The following is a 20,729-nucleotide window of genomic DNA, read 5'->3' as shown; positions in this document are numbered from 1 at the left end:
GGTAGAGAAAACAATAAGCAGCGTTCGAGCGTCGTAAAAACATGTTTTGGTGAAGCGAGGTAGCGATCGGTCTAACAGCGAAGTTAAACGAGACACCGCTTTCAAAATTATATTTATGATTCCGGAACATACCGCCCTCCTCGAATGGATACATTCGAAGAAGAAAAAAAACAAAAAGAAAAACAATAAGATCAGCGCGAATTATCAGAATATGATTATAACATCTTTACTAAACGCAATACATGATAGTTAGAATATTTTTACATTTTCTATTTACATATGTACAAACGTGCAGCCGGTTGACAGCACGGAACGCCTTACAGGCTCGAGCCGCCTGCCATGCCTGCGCATCTTTCTGTCTCGATATTTATATCAATCGGCAGGAAACAGAGTTTCACGATCGGCCGTTTATATTCGGAATGAGTGGTTTTGACGGTAACGACATGCGTGAGTCCGTCATCTCCGGGATGACAAGCGGTAATGCGTCCGAGCTCCCAATGACTGGGAGGCGCGAGAGGATTACGCACGAGAACGATCTGACCGATCCTGGCCAGTCTGTGGATGACACGCCACTTCGGTCGTTGTTGGAGCGTATGCAAATAATCGCTCACCCAGGACCTCCAAAAACCTTCAGAAAGTCGTTGTACAAGTTGCCACCGCGACAATCGATTCTCGGACAATTCGAGAACGCTGGGTTCAGGGATCGCAACGAGATTGGCGCCGATCAAGAAATGACCGGGAATAAGGGCGCGATAGTCATCGAGACTGTCGGAGGTGGCAGCAACTGGTCGCGAGTTCAAACACGCTTCGATGCGACATAGGAGAGTATTCATCTCCTCAAACGTTAGCGTATGAGATCCAATACAACGTTTCAAGTGATACTTAACGCTACGTACTCCTGCCTCCCATAGTCCACCGAAATGTGGAGCCACAGGAGGGAGGAAGTGCCAAGACACGCGATCGACAGACAGTTTATTTAAGAAATTGGAATCGCGAATGGCAGCGTTATACGAAGCGACAAGCTCTCTCTCGGTACCCTGAAACGTAATGCCGTTATCCGAGTACATGATATTTGGGAGTCCCCGGCGCGAAACAAATCGATTGAAGCATGCGAGAAAGGCGGCCGAGCTATAATCGCTGACTAATTCCAGATGAATCGCCTTCGTCGTCATGCATACGAATAACGCGATGTAGGCTTTGTGCGCCTTGCGACCGCGGCCTGGCGCGGTCCGCACGAGTATGGGTCCTGCATAATCGACTCTGGTATGTTCGAGGGCGCGAGACGATTTATGAACGTGAACCTCGGGTAGGTTCCCCATGAGCTCTTCCGAGATCGCGGCCCTTTCGGGAGCGCACTTGACGCATTGGTACAAGATTGCTCGCACGGTTGCCCGAGCGCGCAAGATCCAAAACTCGGAGCGAAGATACGTGAGGGTAATCTGAGGACCGCCGTGAAGAGTCTTCTCATGAGCATGTGAAATTATGAGCGTCAATAAGGGATGGGATCGCAGGATTATCGGATATTTTGCTGAATATGGTAGGTCGGACCTTTCGAGTCGTCCTCTCATTCTGATAAGTTCTTCGGTATCGATATAAGGATTGAGCGCGATAAGCGGACTTGCCTTTGCCACGCGCTTTGTTTTATTAAGACTGGAAATCTTTTGCGAAAAACATTCAGTCTGTATGGTTTTTAGCCAAAAAACTTTGGCAGTTTGCAGTTCGTGCGAGAGCAATGCGATCGATTAGTTAGAGTTAGGGATGGTTTTTGGTTTTGATTCGAGTGGACGGCGGAGATTCTTAACGAAACGAACTAGATATGCCGTAACACGTAGAAGCCTGGGCCAAGACGAGTAACGGGTTGCGAGATCCCAAGAGTTTGTAGCGCGAGCGACGCAAGCATGGACGGTAATACGTTTCTCCGAGGAAAGGTCGGGTTCGGAAGGTATTGAGCATGACGTCGGCCAATGCTCGGATGATTTCTTAAGCCAGGTGGACCCAGACCACCAAAGGGTACAATTCATGAATTCAGGCGGGTGGAGGCCGCGAGACGCGCAGTCCGCGGGGGTATCTTTCGTCGGGACGTGATGCCAGATTGCTGTCGGTAGAAGATTTTAAATTTCGGCGACCCGATTAGCGACGAAAACCTTCCACTGCGAGGGCGTTTGTTTTAGCCACGCCAAGGTTATAGTCGAGTCCGTCCCGCAATAGCATTGTATTGTTTTAAATTCAAGATTTGACCGAACAAACGACATTAAACGCGCGAGAAGTAACGCACTGAAAAGTTCAAGACGTGATACGTTTAATGTTTTTATCGGTGCGACTTTCGATTTTGCGACGAGAAGTGAAACGACCACAGGTCCGTCTTTCGGTACGAGACGGATGTAAACGACGGCGGCAAATGCCTTTGTTGAGACATCCAAAAATCCGTGTAATTCGGAATACGCGATTTTAGATCCGTACTTCGTCTAACGAGGAGTGGAAATCGATTCAAGCCGCGGTAGTTGATTGTGATATTCATACCACTGATCGAGGAGATTAGATGGGAGGATGTCATCCCAATCACATTTAAATAGCCATAGATGCTGCAATAGTATTTTAGCGATAACGACGACAGGAGTGACCCAGCCCAACGGGTCGAACAGTTCAGCGATACAAGAGAGGATCGCGCGCTTCGTCTTCCCGGGTTCCGGCAACGCCGTAACACGAAATCGGAAGGAATTACTTTTCGGATTCCACTCGACACCAAGAATTTTGAGCGATTCGTCAGTTTGCAACTCTTTATTGCATGCGAGACCATGATCTGAGGGGTCGATATCTGATAATAGTTCCGGACAATTACTCGCCCATTTGCGCAAGAGAAAACCGCCCTTTTTCAACAAGGAAATCAATTGGTTGCGGATTTGACACGCGCGTGTTGGATCGTCAGCTCCAAAAGTGCAGTCGTCAACGTAAATTTGGCGATGAAAAACGGAAACGGCCAGCGGAAATTCAGATCCCTCGTCAGCGACTAATTGTTTTAATACGCGAATTGCTTGATACGGAGCTGAAGCTGTACCGTACGTGACGGTAAGCAAACGATATTCGGTGACTGGTTCAGAAGGCAAAGACCGCCACAAAATACGTTGATAGTTAGTATCCTGAGGATCAACGAGAATCTGCCGGTACATTTTGGCAATGTCGGCGGTATATACGTAACGTATTGTCGCCATTGGAGAATGACAGCAGAGAGATCCGCTTGAAATTTCGGCCCGACAAACAAATGGTCATTTAACGACGTACCGTTAGATGTGCGACAGGATGCGTTAAAAACAACGCGGAGACGAGTTGTCATGCTGCTCTCACGAAAGACAGCATGATGAGGAATATAATAAACTTGCGAATGCGTTGAATCGTATTTGCAACTTTGATCATATGACCAAGATTCTCGTATTCGTCGAGGAAATCGCGGTATAACGCGGCTTTGGTTGGTTCGCGACAAAGATGTTGCTCTGCGTGATATAGGCACAAAAGCGCGGCGGATCGAGATTCGCCGATATCGATAGTAGGGCCGTTTTTAAATGGCAAGCGAACTACGTATTTTCCCTCCGGCGTGCGATAATGAGTAGCGGAAAAATGCTCCTCACACCGTTGCTCGTCGGGACTTAGATGTGTTCGGCGAGGTACTTCTTCGACCTCCCAAAACCTACGAAGGTTAAGGTCAAGATTTTCGAGGATGGCTCCGTGATGAATGGGCACAGAGTCGGAGGATGAGGATCGTGAAGCGGAAATAGGTCCGGATAGGGTCCATCCGAGCATGGTATTTTGCGCGACAAGTTCGGTTTCGGTCCCTCTACGGACACCATCTAATATTAGTGCGCCATACAAATCGGCCCGGATAATTAAGTCGATAGGGTCTGAGCTCATTGGGTCACTATCCGCAAGATTCAAATCGGACGTGTGCGCCCATCGGTTCGACGGATGAACGCGATTCGGTAGATATTTTGATAGCGATCCGACGATGTAAGCGAGAGTTGAGTAGGCAGGTTTGTCACCGAAGAAGGGTGTTACGCTGATGTGTGCGGTGTAATGCGATAATGATTGCGATTCTCCTATCCCGGTAATACGAGTGGTTTGTTTCACCTTCGCAAGGCGTAAACATTGAGCGATATTCTCAGAGATCAAAGTAGCAACGGAACTTTGGTCGAGTAAGGCGCGAGCGTGAACGAAACGACCTTGTGGGGAATAAATACGAACGCGAGCGGTAGCTAAAAGTATGATCCAGTGATGCTAGAATGCCCACGCGAGCAACACGCAACCGTAATGAAGGGGATGACGCGCGCAGGCGTAAACTGCGTACCGTGAGAGCCAGAGCCTCGGCTAGCTTCGGATAGTAGAGGAGGACAGAGATATTGTTTTCTGTCTCCTTCTCCACTTTTCACAATCGGCGACGAGGCAATGCTTCTCGTTCTCGTTGCCTCTGGCCTCTCGCTTTATTTAATACGCGTAACAGCGTTAAATGTTTTTACAGCCTTTTTGTATTATTATATTATATATTATGTATGCGTTATGTATTAAATATATGTATCTTAAAATCGCTAATATATAATACATAATGCATACATAATATACAATATATGTATATAATACATAATAAAATTAATGAATGTGCCGATTGCGTCGTGCACATTGCGATATATCGAAGTCGTTCCGCAAACGTAACAATATATTTGCAATAATAACGACAGCAAACGTATACCTATCACTTATACGTTTGTGTCGTGATAATAATATAAAAATTAATGTAAATGAATGGTGATTTTTCTCATCACCCATGGGGTATCATCAATGACGCATAAGGTTTTTTTAGAGTGTAGACCTTCGCCCCGAGTCCTATTGTGGTACCACACTTTAACTAATATTATATTGTACTATAATATATCTACATATAATTATCTATATTACATTTATGCAGAAGTTGTTTTTTAAAAAGATATTTTTTACACATTAATATTTTGTGAGTCTGGTGTCAATTAGTGACAAGATATCTTTTCATATTTTGTGAGTCTAGTGTCAATCAGCGACAAGATATTTTTTAATATTACATAATATAACATAATATGTGAAAGAGAGAGGGAAAAAGAGGATAAAAGAGGATAAATAATTATTTAACACATTAAATTTAATTAGAGAAATATTTCTTTATTATAGTGGGGCCACTGCGGCCCCTCATAATTCGGCTTCGAAAATTGCCGCGATGTTGGCCTCCTCGACCACCTCGGTCGGCCATCATTTGCCGCCGGGCATACCAGCGGGCACGTGATCGCTCGCCCGGTCCTCTTCTCTGTGTATCTGAAAAATAAACATTTACATAATTAATAATGCATTATAATATTCGTTTAAAATAAATAAATATCATTTAAATAATATATACTATTTGAATGTTGCGACGTTATTGTTGTCATTGGCGCCGGCGTTGACGTCGGTTTCATCGTCGATGACGGCGTCGACGTCGATGTCGACGGCGGCTGCTGCTGCTGCTCCGGCTGCTGTTGCAGCAAATACTGCAACTGTTGTTGTTGGAGCTTCTGCTCCTGCACCACTTATTTGCTGCATATTTCCAATTTCATTTTGGCTCATTTTGATTTCTCCTGTAAAAATAAAAAGTACATAAAATTAAAAAAGAAGATAAAAGTATAAATTCTTAATATTTTACTAATGAATAGAAATAATAATAATTTGATTTATTACTTACGAGATGCTGGCGTGTCCAGTCTTATACGTCGACGTATCGTTGTTTGTTGACGTATTACAGCGACATGAAGCACTATCGGCATTTGTTCCAGTGATGCCAGAACGCTTACGCTGGCAACCGGCAACGTAGTGGAGGGGGTAAGCACACAAGTGAAAATCGCGTGTACAGATACGTTCTGGCATCACTGATTTCTTCATTTGTTTCATGCGCATTTGTTATGTGCTATTTCACTTCTTTATTTATTTCATGGCGCTTCTGTGAAATAATTATTACTTTGTACTTGCTAATATATATTATAATATATATATTTTGTGCTAGTAATCTATTTCACCTTGTGACTTGTGCTGGGTGTTTAAGAAAGAAAGAGAGAGAGAGAGAGAGAGAGAGAAGCTGAAACAATCTTAATTGTAAGTTCCAATTGTTTTTAAATTCTTATATATTTTTATCTTCTTTATTTTCTTTTATTCATTCTCCTTGGATTCTTTGTTTCTGCCTATTTTTTGTTCTATAAAAATGTCTGATGAATTTAAAAAAAAATCTAAACAAAGTTTTCAGGAAAATTGGCTTACAATTAGTAATGATGTAATTAAATCTTGGATACGTAAAGTATCTTCTAATGATAGCTTGTATCATTGCACGATATGCAATAAAAATATTTCTTGTAACATACATGTTTTGAGGCATGCGGATTCTGTCTCACAAAAAAATATTCAAGAAAATACTTTTTCTTAAATGATAATAATTAAAATTTACATGAAAATATATACAAAAACTCTACATTTCAACCACAATGGATGGAAATCGAATTATTTAAACCGTGGTTATGTGAAGTGCCGCATAATAAAAGTTCATTTTTTTGCACTTTTTGTGATAAATCTATGGTTGGCGATTTATCACACATTTATCATCACGCAGAATCCAAATCACATATAAACATGTCTAAAAGAAATTAAACAGAAACAAAGAACATAGATGTACAGACATGATATATGACTCACTTTTGCCGTTTGATGAACGTAAAAAAGCAGCGGAAATACAATATGCCGCTTTAATTGCAGAAAAAAATGTACCTCATCAAATTGCACAAGAAATTTGAAGCTTTTTTCAACACGTAGGGCAAGATCCTAATGTGTTAAAAAAATGAGCATGGATCGAACTAAATGTAGAAATATAATTTCCAATGTCTTGTATCCTGTTGAAAATGAAAATGTCGCTAATAAGCTTCAAAATATAAAATTCTCCGTTTTTATTGATGAAACATAAAATATTTGCAATGAAAAGTAGACGACATTTTTCGTTCGATACATTGATCCTGAGACATTAGATATTCGCTCACAACTAGTCAAATTAATTAATATTGATGCGAAAGATTGTAGTGCTGAAAAGTTATTCCATGCATTTAAGTCTAAAATGTGGAAATTGCAGATTTCCTTTTTAAATATTGTTGTCCTGTCATGCGACAATGCATCTGTAATGATAGGGAAACATTTATCATTTAAAACCAAATTAGAAGAGATGTGCTAACATGTATTAACATTTCTGTGCCCATGCCATTCAGCTGCATTAGCTGCGCACGCTGCATGTGCGAAAGTACCGTTATTTTGTGATGAATTTGAAAAAAATAGCTAATTATATTAATAGCAGTCCAAAACGTTTATCAATTTTTTAAGAATTTTGCGATTGTTTTCAAGAAAGTAATCGCAAAATTTTAAAATTAAGTGAAACGCGCTGGCTATCTCACCATACATGTGTCAAAAGACTTCTTGAATCATGGGATACAATTAAAAATTTTCTACAAGGAATGGTTGTGAGCGATAAAACAAAGTCTGGAGAATATCTTTTGTCTATGATGGATAATGTAGAAATGAAAGCTTATTTTCTTTTTCTCAAATATATTTAAATTTTTTAAATATATTCAATGCATATTTCCAATCAACAGAAACGAGAATTCATTTATTGCAATTTAAATCAGTTAATTTTCTCTCCCAAATCTGCCAAAATTTTGTTAAAAAAGAATATCTACAAAACATAGCCACAAATATGGATTTTTCGCAGAAACAAATTCAGAAAAATATAAATTAAATTTTTGTTGGATCACAATGTGAAGCATATCTTAATAATTTAGTGATAGGAGATCATATAGAAGCAGTTGTAACCATTCGAGAAAACTGTTTACAATTTTATGTAACTGCTACACAGGAAATACGTAAAAGATTGCCTATTACACATAATTTTTTGACAAAATTACAAATTTTTGCACCATCTATATCTCTATTCGATAATAATAGAGAAACATCGTTTCAGCATATTTCTTTTATTGCTAAAAATCTTGGTGGTTTCGATGCAGAATCTTTAAGAAAAGAGTGGCTTGCGTTACCAACAGATTTAACTCTAAAAAAGAAAGAAAATCTATCGAAATTAAAATTTGATGATATGTGGAAAAAAATTTTACAGTACCAGTTGTCAAATAATACTTATAAATATCCTACTTTGAGAAATGTTCTGAGTGCTGTTAGATCACCTCTTAATTTAAGTGCAGATCCGGAGAGAATGTTTTCAATTTTAACAGACTTAAAATAAAAAAAACGCAAAAAACTTTCTTCAACCACTGTTAATGCTACTTGCGTAATAAAATCAGCACTGAAAACTAGAGACGAAACAGCTATAAGCATGACAATAACCAAAGAACATTTGTCTCGAATGTTATCTGATAAATTATATGCAGCTCATCCTAAAAAAGAAAAAAGTAGTTTAATTTTATATGCAGCAGATGAAAGTATCGGTTAATCGTTTACAATGCAATAATAAAAGAAAACAAACACTTCATAAATATGTAAAGAATATCTTGTCGCTAATTGACACCAAACTTGCAAAATATTAAAAAATATCTTGTCGCTAATTGACACCAAACTCACAAAATATTAACAAATATCTTGTCGCTAATTGACACCAAACTTGCAAAATATTAAAAAATATCTTGTCGCTAATTGACACCAGACTTGCAAAATATTAAAAAATATCTTGTCGCTAATTGACACCAAACTTGCAAAATATTAAAAAATATCTTGTCACTAATTGACACCAGACTCACAAAATATTAATGTGTAAAAAATATCTTTTTAAAAAACATAACTTCTGCATAAATGTAATATAGATAATTATATGTAGATATATTATAGTACAATATAATATTAGTTAAAGTGTGGTACAACCGGGCGAAGTCCACACTCTAAAAAAAACCTTACGCGCCATTGGTGATACCCCATGGGTGATGAGGAAAATCACCATTTATTTACATTAATTTTTATATTATTATCATGACACAAACGTATAAGTGATAGGTATACGTTTGCTGTCATTATTATTGCAAATATATTGTTATGTTTGCGGAACGACTTCGATATATCGCAATGTGCACGACGCAATCGGCACATTCATTAATTTTATTATGTATTATATACATATATTGTATATTATGTATGCATTATGTATTATATATTAGCGATTTTAAGATACGTATATTTAATACATAACGCATACATAATATATAATATAATAATACATAAAGGCTGTAAAAAAACATTTAATGCTGTCACGCGTATTAAATAGTGAGAGGCCAGAGGCAACGAGAACGAGAAACATTCGTCGCCGACTGTAGAAAGTGAGAAGGAGACAGAAAACAATATCTCTGTCCTCCTTTATTATCCGATGCTAGCCGAGGCTCCGGCTCTTACGGTATGCAGTTTACGCCTGCGCACGTCATCCCTTCGACTACGGTTGCGTGGGCATTCTGGCATCACTGGTATGATCGATCTCGGCATCGCAATGTTAGATCATACATGGGACGCAACTTCGACGGCGGTATCTATCGCTTTTGATTCGGCGGTAGGAACGGATTCTCCTGCAATGGGTTTGATTTCGCTCGTAAAATGGAGCAGCGTGTGATGCCGTTGAGGACAAGTCTGACATGACCGTACGCTTTTACAATTCTTCATCGAATGCTTGCTCCCGAAACAGTTAATGCAACGGTTCTCTTTTTTAATATATTCGAATTGCTGCGACGAAGTATATGCTAAAAACGACGGACATTGGTACAGTAAATGCGCTGCTTTACAAATTGCACATGAAAGATTTGCCGTCGTTGTCGAGTGTGAAGCGATCGATTTGGCTTTATTGACCTTTTGTGAATTATCCGTTGACTTGTCGGATTTTGACGGTGAAATCGCTTCGAAGGCGCAAATACGAGATTCTAAAAATTTATCCAACTCGGAATACGTTGGATAATCGACGGTTTCGCTTAACTGTAATTCTCATGCCTTTCGGGACGATTTGTCTAACTTTTGCGAAATAAGAAAGACAAGAATATCGCTCCATGTATCGACGACCGAGGTTTTTGAGCGCTTGAATCGACATATTCGCTTTATCACGCAGGTTCTGAAGGTCTTTGAAGGTCTCTGACGAGAGTTGCGGTAACGAAAACAAAGTTTGTAAGTGACCGTTAACTAAACGACGTTTATTCTCATAACGCGATATGAGAATATCCCATGCGACGGCGAAATTAGCATCGGTAATCGCAAGATGGTTGAGCGCGTTACTTGCATCTCCCGATAGACTCGAACAAAGATAATGCATCCGCTCGACACTAGATAGACTTCGATTGTCTATAATCATAGATTGAAAGCGGTCGCGGAAGCTCTCCCAGCGGTTGAAGGATCCGTCGGCAAGTTGATCCGCGGTAGTTGAGGCGACGGACGAATAGCAAAGTCTGAGCCATGACTTACGTTCGGGTCTCCGACTGCGTCTCCGGCTGTAAGTTTGGCGAGTACCTCCGACATGAAGTCAATCGTCTCCAGGAATGTCTCTTCGCAGTCGATGAAGTGGTTTTCCGTAGTGTAGGGGATAGTCTGCGCTGCTTTCGAGTCGACGGATGACCGAATCTTTCCCTCCAGGTCCTGGGCTAGCGAACTTGTCTTGAAGAGTGGTGATCCGACTTTGTACGACTGCCCGCGTGATCTTGGTTTGGCCCAATTTTTTAAAATTCAGTAAGGCTCGAGAAATAAAGCCTATAAGCTGGTGTTGCCTTTCCAAAAGCTCGTCCAAGGATGCCATTGCGAATGGTTTTCTTCCTCTCAGCAGTTCGATGGATAACAGCCGATCAGCAAACGATCTTCTTTCCTTGACTCCGATCCGGCTCGAAGGACCAGAAAGTTCGATAAGGGCTGGAGCAGCCTTTTTACGAAGGCTCGGTAATCAAGGCGGTGGATAGGTATCGGCCGGGTTGCGAAAGACAATGCTTGAGAGGTTGATTTTTGGTTCTACAATAAGAATTTTATTTGAGTCGGACTTAGAGACACGAACAAGACGAGCGGTAATCGCACGGTTGAGCGATGGGTGCGATAAATACGACTGGACTCAGACAACTGAGACGGCAGACTGTACGGGACGCTTTTCGACGCGAAGCGACGAAAAATCAGTTGATCAGCTGATTGGCTTAGGTGAAATCTCGGAAGGCGCAAATAGGCAACGAATTATTATTCGCAAGTCACGGGTAGAGAAAACAATAAGCAGCGTCGACCGTTCGAGCGTCGATAATATAGTTTTTAAAAATAAAAATATAATTTTTAGTATTTATAACGTATAATACATAATTGTTTAATATATGTTTTTTATATAATACTAGAACACACAAGCGCGCGCTTCGCGCGCGCCATTGCTCATTTTATATGAACAATGTAATATTAAAATAATATAATAATGTATTTATATATAATTTTATAAATTATATAATTAAATAAAATTTTATATATAAATAAACGTTTTCTAATATTTAAAATATAAAATTATTTATAAAAGTTTACACATGAATATTTTGACAAAGTAATAAGTACATTATACATTAAATATAATGGTGACTTACTATAATAATAAAATAATATAATAAGATATTAATAAGTGATTATTATAGAATAACCAGAAATCAGTATTAATATATACACACGCACGCATGTACGCACACACACACACAAATATATATAAATTTAAATGTAGTAACTTGCTTTTGATATTATAATTTATTATCAATGGAAGACCTTAACAGATTTTTTATAATTAACTAGAACAATACAAGCGCGCGCTACGCGCGCGCCATTTATTTTATGTACATAAATATAAACAAATACAAATCTCAGTTCCAAATTGCTTCAGAAAAAAAAATATATATAGAGGAGACCGGGAACAAAAGTAACATTTTTTGTATTACAGGTCAGCTATTAATTATCGACAGAGATATAATAAAAAAGATTATATATTAAAAAACTATTTATTATTCTATTATTATACTTATGTTTCAATCTCAAATGATAGATATTTAAAGAGCTACTATAGCTTTTCGCAAGTACGTTGATTGTTACTTTTATCCTGGGGTCTGGGACGAAAGTAACATAGTCTGGGGATAAAAGTACCAGTTCTTATTTTCGCGAAAATATAATAAATATGACTTTTTTTCAATTTAAGGCAACTTTTATTATAATCTTTTATTAAACAAGATAACTTTTATTATAATTTTTATTATAAACTTGTATTATATTAAAATACAAAATAAAATAAATATTTATTTTTATCATCTTTGAAAAACTTAAAAGAAATAATCTTCGTTAAGCAAAATAATTATAAATAATATTATAAAATAATTATATTTAATATCACATCAGTTTTGTGCTTTTTTAAGTCTAAATAATAGTTTAATTCTAAGTAATAGTGTAATAATTGTATGATAACTACTAATACAAAAAAGATTGGTATCTATTCCGATTCACAATTATGGCATACGTAATAAGAATCGCCTTTGGTACAGTTATTATGGGACCAGTCCTTACACTCTAAGCATCGAAACATGTTACTTTCGTCCACAGAGTGTCGTGTTATTTTTGTCTTCGGACACATTTTTTAGAATAAAAGCATTATAACCCAAATATGATGCAAGACTTATCCAAATCATCTATAAATACTTAAGAATATATTTTAGAAGAATGCACCGGCAAATAATTATATCAATATATACACTTTAATTAGGCATAGATACAAAAAAACTAAAACAAGAAATATTTACGTGAATAATGCAAATACACTAATTTCACTCCTGCATGTGCAACTGGAGCGATCGTTCTACAACAATTAGCTGAAAAGGAAGAGCATTAGGGCGTATGTGTTTGACTGTATAGTACAAATTATTCAATATATTGTGTAGGTTAGTAGTAGGCTTATTACTTTCATGACACTATTACTTTTGTCCCCAGTCTCCCCTATATATTTATTCATATATTTTTAATTTTTAATATTATATATATATATATTTTACACACACACATATATATTCATATAGTTTTAATTTTAAATATTATATATATACAGGGTGACCCATTTTAACTTAGGCAGCCAAATAACTCGAAAAATAAGCAAGATAGAGAAAAATGTTTTAGACAAAAGTTGTATGGTTTCGAGGGGGCCATAAGATGGTATCATTGGTTTGACCTTGAAGAGTCATTTGAAGGTCACGTGAAGGTCACTTCAATTTTTTTAAATGGAATATCCTATATATTTTTGTACATTCTTGTAGCCTATTTCGAGAGCTTTCCAAAACACTATAATTAAGTACCTTTCCGTTAAGTACTTTTTGAGTTATGATGCTTGAAATAATTTCTTAATTTTACATAAACCGTAAAATATCTTGTAAAATATTCATTTTTCGATTATCTTACCTTAATACTTTTATGTACAAAATAATGAGAGGAATCAATTGGTGTAAAGAAAACACATAGTTGTTTTTAAGAAAAAATATGTAATTGTTAATTGCAAATTACATATTTTTTCTTCGAAACAACTATGTGTTTTCTTTACACCAATTGATTCCTCTCATTATTTTGTACATAAAACTATTAAGGTAAGGTAATCGAAAAATGAATATTTTACAAGATATTTTACGGTTTATGTAAAATTAAGAAATTATTTCAAGCCTCATAACTCAAAAAGTACTTAACGAAAATGTACTTAATTATAGTGTTTTGGAAAGCTCTCGAGCTGAGCTACAAGAATGTACAAAAATATATAGGATGTTCCATTTAAAAAAATTGAAGTGACCTTCACGTGACCTTCAAATGACTCTTCAAGGTCAAACCAATGATACCATCTTATGGCCCCCTCGAAACCATACAACTTTTGTCTAAAACATTTTTCTCTATCTTGCTTATTTTTCGAGTTATTTGGCTGCCTAAGTTAAAATGGGTCACCCTGTATATATGTGTATATATATATATATATATATATATATATATATATATATATGTGTGTGTGTGTGTGTGTGTATACACACACACACACACACACACACACACACACACATATATATATATACATATAGGTATTCCTTTTCTTCATCTAGCAAAGATAAATTCGCGTTCCTTTTTTATGTATTTATAGAAATACAGAATTAGTAATCAAGGAAAACTTTATATTTGATCAATGATTAAATTATTGAAAATTATTATATTATATTGAATGTATTATATTATTTTATGTAGTTGTTTTTATTATTACAATATACAATTTCCTTTTGTCAACATCTATGTCACAATATTTCTTATTATTTATATTAGTATACTGGGTGTGCTAGGATTCGCGAACATGGAATATATATAATATATATATACAGGGTGGCCCACGTAAAGTGTTACAAATTTGTATTTCGGAAACGAAGCAATTTAGAGAAAAATATTTCAGACAAAAGTTGTATGGTTTCAAGGGGGACATAAGATGATGTCATTAGTTTGACCTTGAAGAGTCACCTAAAGGTCACGTGCAGGTCACCTCCAACTTTTTAAATGGGACATCCTATATGCTTTTACATATTCTTGTAGCTCATCTCGAGAGCTTTCCAAAACACTATAATTAAGTTAATTTTCATTAAGTACTTTCCGAGTTATGAGGCTTAAAATCATTTCTTAATTTTACATAAACCGTAAAATATCTTGTAAAAGATTCATTTTTCGATTATCTTACCTTAATACTTTTATGTACAAAATAATGAGAAGAATCAATTGGTGTAAAGAAAACACATAATTGTTGTTTTTTTTTCTTTTTTATGTGTTTTCTTTATACCAATTGATTCTTCTCATTATTTTGTACATAAAAGTATTAAGGTAAGATAATCGAAAAATGAATATTTTACAAGATATTTTACGGTTTATGTAAAATTAAGAAATGATTTTAAGCCTCATAACTCGGAAAGTACTTAATGAAAATTAACTTAATTATAGTGTTTTGGAAAGCTCTCGAGATGAGCTACAAGAATATGTAAAAACATATATGGTGTCCCATTTAAAAAGTTGGAGGTGACCTTCATGTGACCTTTAGGTGACTCTTCAAGGTCAAACTAATGACATCATCTTATGTCTCCGTTGAAACCATACAACTTTTGTCTGAAACATTTTTCTCTAAATTGCTTCGTTTCCGAAATATAAATTTGTAACACTTTACGTGGGCCACCCTGTATATACAGGGTGACCCATTTTAACTTAGGCAGCCAAATAACTCGAAAAATAAGCAAGATAGAGAAAAATGTTTTAGACAAAAGTTGTATGGTTTCGAGGGGGCCATAAAATGGTATCATTGGTTTAACCTTGAAGAGTCATTTGAAGGTCACGTGAAGGTCACTTCAATTTTTTTAAATGGAACATCCTATATATTTTTGTACATTCTTGTAGCTCATCTCGAGAGCTTTCCAAAACACTATAATTAAGTACATTTTCGTTAAGTACCTTTTGAGTTATGAGGCTTGAAATAATTTCTTAATTTTACATAAACCGTAAAATATCTTGTAAAATATTCATTTTTCGATTACCTTACCTTAATACTTTTATGTACAAAATAATGAGAGGAATCAATTGGTGTAAAGAAAACACATAGTTGTTTTTAAGAAAAAATATGTAATTGTTAATTGCAAATTACATATTTTTTCTTCGAAACAACTATGTGTTTTCTTTACACCAATTGATTCCTCTCATTATTTTGTACATAAAAGTATTAAGGTAAGATAATCGAAAAATGAATATTTTACAAGATATTTTACGGTTTATGTAAAATTAAGAAATTATTTCAAGCCTCATAACTCAAAAAGTACTTAACGAAAATGTACTTAATTATAGTGTTTTGGAAAGCTCTCGAAATAAGCTACAAGAATGTACAAAAATATATAGGGTATTCCATTTAAAAAAATTGAAGTGACCTTCACGTGACCTTCAAATGACTCTTCAAGGTCAAACCAATGATACCATCTTATGGCCCCCTCGAAACCATACAACTTTTGTCTAAAACATTTTTCTCTATCTTGCTTATTTTTCGAGTTATTTGGCTGCCTAAGTTAAAATGGGTCACCCTGTATGTATACATATATATATATTTCTCATATATTTTTTATTTTTTTAAATTAAAACCACTAAAAATATAATTTTAATTATGTTTAAAAAAATAATTATATTTAAGATTATAAATTATTTCTGTTTTTTTAAATTTTATTTGTTAAATATCAATTAGAATTACGTTGTATCATTTAACTAAAAATAATATTCTTTTTAAAAAATTACGTTTTTCATACATTTATAAATTGTTACTAAGAACTTTAAACTTTTATGAGAAAAAATGCTTATAAATTTATATCTTTTATGAATCTTTTTTTATTTGAAATTTTATTATTAATTTAATTTAAAATAGAGAAATTTTGCATCTTTCTATTATATATTTCTATATTTTTATTACATATTTTTATAAATCAAATCAAATAAAAAATGAAAATATCTAAAATATCTAAAATTGTCTATACATATAAATTAATATTTTAAAGTTTAGAAATATAATTCTTTATACACATAATTTTTGACACAAGCATTATCTCTTTGATTACCTAGAAAAACTTTTAATGCTTGCCAAGAACGAACTCGTGAGAAAGCAACATAAAGTTGCCCATGATTAAAAATATCTTTGCGAAGATCAAGACCTACTCTATCAAACGTCTGTCCTTGTGATTTATTAATTGTCATAGCAAAAGCTAATTTTACAGGAAATTGTCTTCTTGAAAAAGTAAAAGGATAAACGTTTTCACAATATAATGTTATGCGATTTAGAAAAACAATATCTCCTGTTTTATCACCTGTTAAAATTTTACACTTCAATAAATGATCAGTAAGTTCCATAATCATTAATCTAATACCATTACAAAGACCTTCATTAATACTAAGATTTCTGATCAACATAATAATACAATTTGGTCTTAATCGTAATTCATGAGGAGGAAGAGATGATGGAGATAAACTATTTAGATATTCTGGTAACAAAGCTTCTCCAATATCACCATTGTCACCACAATTTACAGTACTATCTATACTCGTATAAATTCGTTCACCAGTTATATCTAATAATTCTACAACTTTTTTATTGATTTCATCTACATCAATATTTCTTGCAGAAAGTATAGCACATTTAGTTATTTTATCAAATTCCTTTTTTCGTATTAAATCACCATATATATCTTCTACAATATCAACATTAATAGGTGCTATGCAACATTCAGGAATTTGTATATTATCATTGGAATCATTTAATATACCATCTCCCATATCTAATAAAAATTTTGCAAATTCAATTTCTTCTGGAAGAACTCGCATATTTTGTATCAAAGAATAATTTACAAAATGTTTCCAAATAGGACTAAATTTGATAGAAAGATTCACAATTTCACTTCGAGTGCCACGTACTTTAATAGGGAGAAGTTGTCTAAAATCACCACCCAATATAATCATTTTTCCATCAAAAAGTAAATCATTATTCATAATATCACGCAAGGTACGATCCATAATCTCTAAAGCATATCGTGGGGCCATTGGTGCTTCATCCCAAATATAAATATCCGTTTCTTTTAAATATTGAGCTTCTTTTGATTGGATTTTAATAGCAGATGATGAATCAGCAAATAATGGAACTGGTAATCCAAACGTTTTATGAATCGTTCTTCCAGCAGGTAATAACGTCGCTGCAATGCCCGTAAAAGCCATTGTACATACGCGTTTATTTTTAATTTTAGCTAAATAATAAATAGTTGTATATATAAATGTTTTCCCTGATCCACCCGGACCATCGATATAAAAACAATAATTATTATTAGTATCACTATCTAATCTATTTAATATAAGATCGACTATTTCTTTTTGCTTCTCATTTAATTGTTTGTATTGTTCGGTACCTATTTCCATAGCTTCTTCAAGTGTCACGTAATCTTCCTCTGTAGTATTTTCTGTTAACTGTTCCATTTGTGGAAAATCGGCAAGACTTTTACCTTCAGCACGAAGTATACTATTTATTTGTTCATATGCTTTATTTTGTCCTTGTAACATACCAAAATGTCGGATGTAATCTTCTGACATTGCTATTTTAAAACTTTCCCATAACTGTTCTGGCTGTAATGGCTGACAGTGTAATAATATACGAACAAATAATCTACGAAGTTGTCGTGGCATCATCCATTCAACAGCTTCATTCATAGCTTGTTTCCATTCATCATCATCTTCGATTAGACCTAAAGCTAAACATGTCTCTGAAAATGATTGATAAAATTGTCCATTTACAGTTCTTAAATCATTAAAACTTGTAGCGCCCTTTACTGTAAGTAATAATAATCGTAAATGAAATAATTCTGTTTGTGTTGGACTAACAGAATACATTCGTCCTACACAATTAAAATGACTTTTGCGTTTGACCCAACATGATACATTTTTAACATTAATTTTTTCTTTTTTAAATGTATAATAACGTGGAATTTCTACATATAAATATTGTCTTGCTTCTTCATCACGTGAGTTCAATGAAAAATAGTCTATTAACATAGTAACTTGATTTAAAGCAGTAAGCATTGCGTCTTCAGTAGATTCATTTTCAATTATAATATTTTGTTCATTAGGAAGGTGGACTGGCAAACGTATTATAGCATGACTTTTATCCTGTAATTTTTTACTAAAAATACGCCAGGTGGCTTCCACAGGTCCAACATAACGAGCTTCAATATAATTATGTATCTCATCATGATCAATAATTACGTTTTGTGTTGTTGGTTAGTAGATATGGGCCACTATGGTGCGTCAAAACAAACCCCCACCACTCGGCCCCCGGCGCCGTGGGCGTGGCCAGGTGAAGTGGAGGGAGGCGTTCTGATTGGTGGAAACAATGCCCCACCTCCCGAAGTCTCGATTTTGATTGGCTTGCACCATAGTGGCCCAGAGTTTGATTGGCTTGCACCATAGTGGTCTAGAGTTTGATTGGCTCGCACCATAGTGGCCCAGAGCTGCGATTGGTCGACGCCGGCTGTGTCGCCGTTTTATCAAATTTTTATTTCCCTACCTCTGCGGTACTAGACTCGAAGAAGCAATCCTCCTCCCACTCCAGCCCTGGCCCACCTGTATAGGGTTCCGAGTCAAATTCCCGTTACCTAGCTCTTAGTCGCTCTCGCTACGTCTTGGCAGAACGAACCCCCCCACCTACCGACTTTCGGAGGGTAGCCGGCGGTATACCATATGTCTCGAGGAAACAATCCTTACCTCCCCACTCCGTCTCGGGACCCGCTATGGAATATCGAAACAAGCCCCCTCCGCTCGAACGGTTCATGACGCACTCGGAAAAAGAGACAAAGCATCTCAGTAGGAGACAATAATTATTATAATTATTATAATTATTATAATTAGACTACATTGCACTACAGAGGTAAAAAGATGAACATGCGGATGATTGAACGCGAGGCGGGGGTGTTATAAAGGAAGAAGGGAAAAGTTAAAAGTATTAAACTCGAATTAAGATAAAAAATTTTTACATTTATTAATATTTTTCAAAACCAGCCATTTTTTAATAAAATTTTTGCTTATTATTAATATACAGAAATATATACAAAGAAGAATTATATTTATATTGTTATAAATTTTACATTTTTCTTATGCTACTTACAATATTTATAATTCTATTTTTTAAAATAAAATCGGAAAATGCGCGACTTTTATTTAAAAAAGAAAAAGTCACCCAAGAAATAAGAATATTGTTATACCGACACATATCCGTATGGTAGCGAATATCTGCTATTGATAAATCTACGCTTTACTAATACCGGCGCACATATTTTTGTTTCACTTCGCGTAACAATTTCATGAAACGCCGTACGTCGAATCGCATTAAAGCGTAGATTTATCGAAGTTTCGTTATTTTCTTCTTCTTCGTTTTCCTGTGTGTCTTTTTCTCTCGCTAATAGTAGCTTTTTTATAGCATTAAAATTAATTCGTCGCGAGTTCTCGTAATTGAGAGTAATACCCTTAACTTTACAAGTTTCGTGAGTATTACCCTCCGGTGTTCGCACGATGTAGGCGTAAAATTTCGGGCCCCCGGACACGAACGCCTCGATATAGCTACCGCGGCCGTAGCTTTCGAGTTCATCCGTCATGTCGCCTAGAAAATTTCCCGTAGGCGGCATGTATTCGTTCGAATCACCGGTGCTTATAAAAATACACGAATCCGTATCGTAATATAATACACGACGATCTAAACGTTCTAGGTACTCGTACAATTTTAAACGCGCTAGTGCAGTCGTATACGCTGCTATCACGACGTTTGTTATCGGCGAGGGAACGAGAGCCTCTTGTCGCAGTCGCCACGAAACATACATTACCTCGTCATTCACGGGTAATATGTCGGTTATCTCGTATTCGGCGCTCGTTAGTAATGTCGCGAAACGTTGTTGTGTTTTTACGATTTCGGTAGTAGGCAAATTGGATCGTTGGCCGAATTTTCCCCAGAATGAATTTAAGCACAGTTTCGCAACCGAGCGTAAACCAGAATTCCGCGCGATGTTTCGCTTATCAAGAACGATACCCTCAGTTTTTTCATATTCCCTCAAGTATCGCTCTTTTGCCTCATC

The 20,729-nt window shown here is 35.8% G+C and overlaps 2 protein-coding genes across 2 annotated transcripts; both read right to left on the bottom strand.

Annotated features, from left to right (window-relative positions):
- Positions 1–317: 317 nt before the first annotated feature.
- On the bottom strand, positions 318–1,568 carry LOC145963678 (uncharacterized). The gene has a single exon (XM_083085802.1). It carries the CDS (start codon positions 1,566–1,568, stop codon positions 318–320), a length of 1,251 nt encoding a protein of 416 aa, XP_082941928.1.
- An 897-nt stretch (positions 1,569–2,465) lies between these two features.
- Positions 2,466–3,167, bottom strand: LOC145963677 (uncharacterized). Its single transcript, XM_083085801.1, has one exon. It carries the CDS (start codon positions 3,165–3,167, stop codon positions 2,466–2,468), a length of 702 nt encoding a protein of 233 aa, XP_082941927.1.
- Positions 3,168–20,729: the final 17,562 nt, after the last annotated feature.

This window comes from Camponotus vicinus, unplaced genomic scaffold (assembly GCF_025532165.1).
Source record: "Camponotus vicinus isolate PSW18456_S1 unplaced genomic scaffold, iyCamVici1.0 SCAF_13, whole genome shotgun sequence".
NCBI classification, from domain to species: Eukaryota; Metazoa; Arthropoda; class Insecta; order Hymenoptera; family Formicidae; genus Camponotus; species Camponotus vicinus.
The sequence above is the reverse complement of the archived record's forward strand: the minus strand, read 5'-3'. Positions and strand labels throughout refer to the sequence as shown.

What these genes read in the sequence shown, in the direction of transcription:
- LOC145963677 (XM_083085801.1), bottom strand. Translation starts at nt 3,167, where the DNA reads ATGTACCGGCAGATTCTCGTTGATCCTCAGGATACTAACTATCAACGT.
- LOC145963678 (XM_083085802.1), bottom strand. Translation starts at nt 1,568, where the DNA reads ATGAGAGGACGACTCGAAAGGTCCGACCTACCATATTCAGCAAAATAT.